The following is a 9,557-nucleotide window of genomic DNA, read 5'->3' on the forward strand; positions in this document are numbered from 1 at the left end:
CATGGAGCCCAAAAGCTCAACTCCAGCTAGGATTGGCCTTATTACAGTTATGTAGATCAATCTTTTGTAATGAATTGGAAGTTTAGCCCGTTTGTCTAATAAGTGCAGTATTAGTCGAAATCGATGTGCAGTTTCCAGTTTTTCAGTCTTGTGTGAGGATTCTAGGTTAGTCGTTTGTCCGGTTGTAGTCCAAGGTAGCGGATCTATTCTACAGTGTTAAGAGGAACATTATTAAAGGATACTGTAGGACAGTCGGTAGGCTTACGACGAAGAGTATTTGATGGGATGGGATTTATTTTGATCCTCCAATTACGGCGCCATTCTTCGAAGGTTGCGATATAGGATTTGAGTGTTTGGGATGTAATTAAAGGGTTATTATTATTATTATTTTTGCGTATATAAAAACGAAAAAACTCAAAACACGTTTTTATTCAGCCTTGTTCAAGACAACAGAATAAATATTTGTGATCTTCATGTTTCAATTCATTTTAAAAAATCCTCAACTTTCGAATTCAATGATTTAGTTTAAGATTATATATTTTAACATTCTATCGATTCGGTGTAAAAAATTAATTTTTAAATCCAAAGGTTGAGGAAATTCTTAAGTTCATTAAAACTTGAAGATCACAAATATTTATCAGTTGATAGTTCTAAAACAATTCTAACTGAACCGACACTCAACGGTACGGCCACGAATTTAAGCCAACTTGTACCAGCCAAGCCAAATAACTCATCCACAGGCTTGTGCATGCAGATATTATCATTATTTGACAAACGTGTAGAGGTAACTTTAAAATAGTATACTTATTGGAAACTAATTTCCATCAAGTATACATTATTTTTTAAAAATAAATATAATAAGTATAATATTTTAATTAGGTATATGTTTATTAACATCTGTTTAAACTGCGGAAAATACAGTGTATTTTACTTACCTTTGAGGTAAAAGATCTATAATTAACGAGTTGAATATCAGATATTGATTCCGTATGTTCAGTTTTCAATGTTGCTACCAGAATAGTATTTCTTTATGAACTTATAATTATTATTATTTTTTTTTATAATTGAATTAGATACTTACAGTTTTGATAGTTAGTTACTATTTCTTACTACGTCAGTTAGTTACTATTTCGTATAAATTATTCGGTACCATTCAACTGAAACTAATTTTAGGTCTACCAAAACTATATCGTTCCATCAACACTAATTCTATACCGTAGCAATAATTATGATGAAATATCTTTTAAGTTATGAAATATATAATAAATTTATTGTAAACATAGTATGTATTTATGGTACATACAACAATACCTCAGGATAAGAAGTATAAATTTTATTTTCTTTATCGACATAGGAGATATTGTCTTAGAAGTTAATTGCATTTACTTGACGAAATAGAACTCGAAAATCTTATTTTAGAGGTTATCATAGTAAAATTAAACATATGGTATCCAATACTATTAGTTATAATACTACCGTATTCTACCTCTACTATCGTGTAAACTATAATATTTGTTGTCGTGATAATGCTGTTGTACTATCATGAGTTGCTTCGTGGTTGGTCATACTAAAAATTAGCTGCGCACGAGAGATAGATAACTGTCACATGCAGACGCCTGCATCTTTTAACCTCAGGATTAGCCTCACTTATAACTTTTTTTATGACCTCCTGTCTGATCATTTCGGGCATACGGGGCTGATGGGTTATCTAGAGGTAACCAACCGATCCCAATCAGAGTAGGGGTCAAGTTTTCATTACGTGAGTCCACCATGGAAATGAAAAAAAGTCGACCCACCAGGTCTGCACCATTGCTGTCAAGAGGCAGTCACTTAACTCCTTGAGCTACACACGGCCCACATTACTTATAACTTATAGCTTTGTATCTTTCCTGTTTATTATTTTTTTATGTGAGAACCCAGTTATTTGCTGTTTAAGGACCCCTGCAAATCTTCCTACACCAATTTCTCAGTACTCACTCTATTTCAAATTTTTATTCTCATTATACAATCGTAAATGAGAAATGAGCTAAGTGGTGCACCTTTTTAGGGCAGCTAATCAAAAGATAATACTTGGTAATGTGACCCATTACACCAAATTTGAAAATACATTTTTACCTCGACCTAAATTTAACCTCTGGTTATATGATGATATCAATTGAGAGTTTGACCTCAACCTATACCCATCCACACAGTGACCACCAGGTCATATCCCTTTTTAATCACATGATCTTAGTTTGTTTTTCTGCTACTTGAGATGTTTAAGGCTTTGTAGAGTGTGCACAGGAAGGAATGAGCATGCAGGTTTCAGAAGCAGAAAGAGTTGTATTGATCTTATAAAGACCCTGCGCATTATAATAAAAAAAAGTAAGGAATGGTAAAAGCACCTTATATATGGTCTTCATAGACTTCAAAAAATCTTTTGACTCAGTTGATAGGGAAATGATGTGGGAGCTGCTTGGACAATATGAAATCCCAGAAAAATATTAGACAACATAAAAATATTATATGAAGACTTTGAGTACCGAGTACTTCTTAAAGCCAAGTGGATTGGTCACTCCCAAAGGAAGCCTGATCCAGCTATAGAGAAACATGCACAGGTTGCTTGGAAGAAAGGGCGACCTAGGAACATGTGGAAGAGATCAGTGATGAGGGAGGTGAACCAGTTGGGGCGGCAGTGGAGAGAAGATAAAAAATTGGCTAATGATCGAGATCAGTGGCTAGAATTTGTTAAGGCCCTTTGCTCCATTAGGAGATAAAATGATTACTACTATAGTGTGCCCAGCAAAAGTCTTATGACCCTCTTCTTTTCTTTTAAGAAAATGCTTACTGTGTTTTCTCTCTTGACAGGACCAATTACCAACTTCATAAAATTTAAAAATATTTATAATGATTAAACAATATTATATATTCATTATAGTTTCTCATTTGTATGTCTCTAGGGTTAGATTTTGCTACTCACATAGGATGTTTCAAAAGCACTTTATTAGAATTTCACAATCAATTTATTTCAAATGAGAGCTTTGTTTCGAGTGGAAAACTAACTCCAGAAATATGTGTGGATCATTGCAAGGGTAAAGGCTTCAAATATGCTGGTATTCATTCAAGGTAAGAATGTTATTGTAAGATTGCTATATTATGAATGACTATTACTGTGCTATATGATTTACTTTACTTTAATTACTGTTACTATTGCTATATGATTACTATTACTGTAAGATTGTTATTATTTTTTGTAAATACTATTTTATCTACTATTATTAAATTATTCAATTTAAATAATTAATTTTATTTTATTATTACTATTATCACTCATTCATTATTCATAACCCAATAAACATCAAATAGGAAGGCATACAGTAAAAATACTAAACACAAAAAAAATTAACATTAAGATTACTTAGAAAATTAATATGATTAAAACAAATATTTTATTTCATAACATTATAACTTACGTGAAGGAAATGTGATATATTCCTTTTACTTCTGAGATACTGATATAAATATAGAATAATATAGTAAGCCTATAATCATTGTGTTCTTATTTATTACTATTTCAAAACTTTGGGTATTGCTAAGTAGACTATTATAGTAACTAACAGAGCTATTTACGTTCAATAGTTCCCGAGACAAAAGCAATATATTATTAAAAATATACTGAAAAGCAGAAATTAGTGAATTTCTTTTGGGAAATCTGTATTTCAGATAGAATTAGATCTACATCTATGTCAGTTAGCATTCTAATCAAAGTTAATGTGATATAAAGTGGTTTATAACATTAATATTTGTAGGAGTAGTAGTTTTCATGATATTTACCAAAATAAAATCAATTAATCATTAAATTCTAGTTGTTTGGAAAAAAAATTTATTTAAGAAAAACTATATTTCCAATAAAATTAGACGAATAGATGTCTACTAGCACTCAAAATGAAGCTAGTTCGGCGTTCTATAAATTAGTTTATGACACTTATCTTCGTAGGGGTAGTAGATTTTTGCCTATTCCCATATATTTTAGTAACGCTACCTATGAGCGAGTAAAAGAACTTACACCTTTATCACAGCCCGCCAGAAATAAGATCTTCATTGCTTCCCGCCAGATAGCGTTACTCATGATTTTTCAGATGCTGTATTATGTTAATTGTTTAATTGTAAAGTTTAATGTTTTAATGTATAAACCAAGTAATATTTGAGCAAATTTACTCTATTTTGAATAATGTTCTATTGGTTTTCTAGTGTTGTTGGTAGTTTTAAAGATATGGATCTCCGAATGAAATATTTATTTATTTTGTTAACATTTTGAAACAGCCACTGTTTTGTATTCCCCTTAACGATAGTTGCAGGCTCAACAATTTTGACTAGTAATTATACATAGTTTTCTTTAAAGTAATAAACATTTTAGTGAAAAAATTAATTTCTTTTCCACTAGGCTTTTACATTACCAAATATGCATAACTGATTATTAAAGGCCTGAATATGTTGTTACACCTTGTAAGCTACTTAAGTTTAAGGCTACTCTAAGTGCATTACTTTAAATTTATTATATACTAAATTTTTTTCTATGAATTTAAAAACAGAATTTTCTTACACTTTCAGGTTCAACTGTTTATGTTCTAACAGTAGACCACAGTGTGATATTACTGCCAACTGTTATTATAGACACAATGGGAACATAAATGAAATGTGTAGAGGTCCTGATAGAATAAATTTTTATAAAGTACATGACGAATTGTCAAATGAAATGGACCAAAATTACATCGGCTGTTTCCTCGATGGAGGTACGAGAGAGAGAATATTTGCAACAAAAAAGGCAATCAAGCAAAAATTTGTAACTCCTGAACCATGTATTGAGTTCTGTTATAGAAAAGGATATACTTATGCCGGGATAACTTACAGGTAATTTACAGATGGGTATTATGGTTATCTTTATTTATTTGTGTGATTAAATAATGAAGTTGAGATCCTAAATAAAATCTTTTTAATTTTTTATCTGTTCACTATTGAAACAACAAAAAATTACATGTTACATGTTGTAGATTGTGGAGAGATAGTCTGAGTGGCGTTCAGTAAAAGTACAAAATATTAACCCCTATTTGCAGAGTTATTGGTACTGGTACTAGTAATATTGGGGGGGGGACATATCCAGCAAGTGGGTTCATTGGTCCTTTTTGCCAACCGCAAGATAGACCAATGAAATAATTCTTATAATCCCTATTATTCCTCTAAGTTGAACCATTTTGATTATCTAATGAAATTTTAAAAGGACAACCACTCTATGGAGAAAGCATCATATTCTAGGATTCTATCAGAGCCTATAAGACTATATCTTAGTGACTCGTACTGGTCACAGTCTGCTACATAATGTATAGCAGTTTCTGGGGCCTGTCCATAAAAGTGACAAGTTTCATCGCAAACTACTCCACAAATCTTAAAATGTCCTTTAAGTCAGCAATAACCTATGAGAACTCCTATTAGTAATCAGAGTTCATTTCTATTCAGACCTAGCAGTCACTTAGTGTTGTAGAAAATAGGTTTCATTATTTTGTTTCTAAAATAAAACTGTAGATAGCGGCACTGCTCTAGCATGGGATAGTTACATGTTCCTTGGGGCTAGAACAGTCTGTTGTGACATCCATTAGTGAAAACACATTCTCATTGTATTTATTCATAAAACCCTCCCTAAATTCCACAACAATTAGCTCTAGTAGAGGGTTTAGTTGTTAGTATCTTGGCCTGTATCATCAGGGCTAGATGCGAACAAGGTACAAACGTTGTAAGATATGACAATACAGTTAGAATATGAATAGAAAGGGAGTAAAAGAAAAGAAAAGAAAGAATCAAACTTAGATATAAATATAAATATAGATAAATATAAAACTGATTAATAATAGGTATATTAATGAGAGATAGAATTGTAAATATAGAACTAGACCAATGAAAAGTGAAACCATGCCTACTATTCATTACTGAGAAAGCCCCACAAAGTGAGGCAAAACATTGGTTGCTAATAAATAGTTTTTACTATTTTGTACCTTTATTGCCCCCACCTGGACTATTTCCAGAATATAAAGCATATACTTAAATAAAAACATAATTTTTTATATATGTGATATGTATTATTTATCTATTTAGAAAACATTACGGAATATATTGTTATCTTAATCTACAATATTTCTTAGTCAATTTTGACATTTTGATATATTTTTATTCTTTTATTTCTTGGGAAGTTTTGCTCCTAATCTACAATGTTCTAAATCAATTTATTTATTTGTTAAAGATTCATAGAAAGCTATGAAATTCACACAAAAACAACTAAATAAGATTGGGACCTGTATTTTAAACTTTGTTTCCGAGTTTCCCAAAAACCTTGATAAATGCACATAGAAATATTGTACATTGAGGTATTGATTAACAATTGTTTTTTATATGTTTTTACTAGCATGAAATATTTTATATTTATCCATTTTGGTTATTTTTAAGAAAATAATTTCTAAAAATCCTTGAATCAGACATTTGTTTGTTTTTTTTTTTGGGGGGGGGGGTTGAAAATTGAAACCTTATATTTAAAAACTAGCATTATTCAATAAATTGAAATATTGTGAATACAATAACTGCATTGACTCAGTACACAAATACAAGTTATTGTATTTGAAATGGTCTTTATCATAATCTGATTCAAAGCAAAGTTTTATTTTTATTTTAGTTAATTAAAATCTACCCTTTCATTTAATGAAAGACCAAAATAAATAAAATTACTTTTCCATTTCTTTTGAGATCCATTTTCTCTACAAATTTTATGTTATATTGCTATAAAAATTGCCTTTTTGTTTTTAAAAATTTAATTTTCATTGTAACATCACAAATAATAATAATTTTAATTACATTCTATACAGAACTAAAAGCCTCTCCCTTGAGAGGTATGAATCAGGTTTATAAACAATTTACAAAATTTCTACTTCTTTATTGATTAAATTTTTTACATTAATTTAAGATAAAATAATAATTGGCATATAATTAAATAAAATATTTTCTATACTGTATTTGAACACTAGGCTATAAATGATAATTTACTACAAGTTCTTTATTACTTAAGTCCATCAGTCCCTATTCTCCTACTCTTTGCACTATCTTCTCACCATCTTGTAATCAGTCTTCCTCTTCATATCTTGTGCTCCCTTGGTATCCACTCTGTTGTAATTTTGGACCACTTTACAGTATCAAGTCTGGCAACATATCCGGCCCACCTCCATTTCAGTTGTGCTTCTTTTGTTAGGCTTTTAAGTTTAATCCTAGAATGTACTTTTCTGTTGCTGATGAGGTATTTTCTTTTTGATACCTATTATACTTCTTGAAAATTTCATTTGTGTTCTTTCTATTATTTCATAATTGTTTTTTGTCGCTAAACATGTTTGAGATCCAAATAAAATTACCAGGTGTACACATGTTAACATCACAAATCCTACAATTAATTTTCTTAGTACATAGACACTCAAAATGCTAACAAATTTTATTGCCCTCGGTAAACTTATAAGATTAAATTCCAAAATAATATTACTACAACAGGTAATATTATATAGTGGTATGATCATATTGCAGTTGGTAATATTATATAATGATATGATTATGTAACTATTGGTAATATTATATAACAGTATAATCATTTCAATGTTATATACAATTGGAATGACAGAAAAACCAAAGATGGAAGTTCAATTTGATTGTATACAAAGACTGAGAGATTGCTGAGAATATGAGTAGTTCTTCATGAGGGCTAAAATAAAAATAAATACAAAGGAAGTGGAGTCAAAATAAGAGTACATGGGCATTGATAACCATTGGATTTTACACCTTAAGCCCTAACGAACAACAACAAGTGAGAGTGAAAAGTAAAGGATAAAACAGAATTTTGTGTTTTTTAGCTGTTATCCTTGATTTTTCAAAGAAAACCTCAAATAAATCTACTTTAAAGCTCTCTAAAAAAAAATGTAAGAGGTATCAAATTGAAGATGAGAAAATTTGTAATAAAAGTAGCAAAGTTAAATATTTCTAAAACTTTTTAGATATTTAAAACAGCTATTCCTCTTCATTGACTAGACTGTAAATATCCCAGATATCAAAAAACATCTTCATTTATTAAGCTTATATGGTGTAAAACAAGCCTACCTTCACTGGTCCATTGAGGATGGGAGAAAGCAGAAATTAAATAAATAAATTGTCTTGGTTTTTATCTAAATAAATACACTTAATCATTTTTCTTATTTTATTACCAATATTTACAAATTTTATTTACAGCAATTGCTCAAAATGCCCTCCACTCCTATGCCTTCTGAATATTCTTCTGAGAACAAGTCTCCGACTCTCCTTTTTCCCCTATGGTCCCCCTTCATCTCCTCAGACTTCAGAATGATTTTATTTTCCAAATAAGAAAATAAGGAGAATAAATAATCGTATTAATTTAGATAAAACCTTAGACAATTTTGAATTAAGTTTTCTCCCTTTTGAGTTTTTTAAATTTTGCTTCCTTGTATCCTTAATTGGCCAATGATTTTATTTATGGGAAACCCTGTGTATATAATATGAATTACCCTACACTCTTTCCATATTGGAACATACTTATTCTCTAACTTATAATATTTGTATTACCTTCTCTAGACATGTCAAATGTTATTGTATTTAATACACAGCTAATGATAGGGAATGATGGAAGAAAAAACAATAACTAAATATATAAGTACATTTGTTGAAAACAGAAGTTTCTGTTTCTTTATTTAAAATTTAAAGAATTAAGAAATTAACTTTTATTGTTTGATAGTGAATAAATAAAATAATTCAACTTTTTCACTCTTCACAGTGGTTTCCATAGTTTTTTTTCCACATCACCCATCTTGGGCTCAAAAATGTTCACGTAACCCTAGTAGAGCTAAAATACTTTTGCAGCAACCTTATCAAAATAAAAAAGTTAAATGCCAGAACAATAATTCTTAAAGTGATCGAATATGCAGGAAAAGAAAAAAAAACAGTGTATATTCACTATTTTAATTTTAATGTATTTTTTTGTATTATTTTGAGAAAGTGGCATTCACTTGCGCCACCCTGGAATACATTTGGGACACCCTGTATGCTCTATAGAACTAAAATTTACATTTATTTATTTGATTTATAAAAAATAAATATATATTTCAGGTTTTTGTGTTCTTGTGATAACCAATTGGGTACAAAGAAAAAAGAAGAGCTCTGCAATAAATATCCAACTGGCACAAGTTTGGCTAGTGTTAGAAAAATGTATATGAGATTATACTACACCAACTTATCAAGTTAGTCAAATTAATTGATATTATTAATAAAATGTAGTGATATATCATTAAATAACCTTTCAAATTTAAAAAAAGTTCAAATAAGCGTAATATTATTAACTTTTAGTTTTAAATTTAAATCATCTGCCTTTTGCTCAAGGGGTTGTTGTTTATTTTTCATTTGAAAAATATTTTTTTAGTCATACCTTGATCCTGATCTCTCATTTTCAATCTTATAGTAGAAGTTATCTTAGTGTTATTTTTTTGTTG

General features: G+C 29.8%; 1 protein-coding gene across 1 annotated transcript; it reads left to right on the plus strand.

Annotated features, from left to right (window-relative positions):
* Window positions 1-2,885: 2,885 nt before the first annotated feature.
* On the plus strand, window positions 2,886-9,313 carry LOC106688709 (uncharacterized). Its single transcript, XM_067052210.1, has 3 exons — window positions 2,886-3,105; window positions 4,591-4,890; window positions 9,178-9,313. The coding sequence occupies exons 1-3, from the start codon at window positions 2,930-2,932 to the stop codon at window positions 9,311-9,313; spliced, it is 612 nt and encodes a 203-aa protein (XP_066908311.1). The 5' UTR covers window positions 2,886-2,929.
* Window positions 9,314-9,557: the final 244 nt, after the last annotated feature.

This window comes from Halyomorpha halys, unplaced genomic scaffold, assembly GCF_000696795.3.
Source record: "Halyomorpha halys isolate HHAL.00 unplaced genomic scaffold, Hhal_1.1 Scaffold1182.1, whole genome shotgun sequence".
In the NCBI taxonomy this organism is placed as follows: Eukaryota; Metazoa; Arthropoda; class Insecta; order Hemiptera; family Pentatomidae; genus Halyomorpha; species Halyomorpha halys.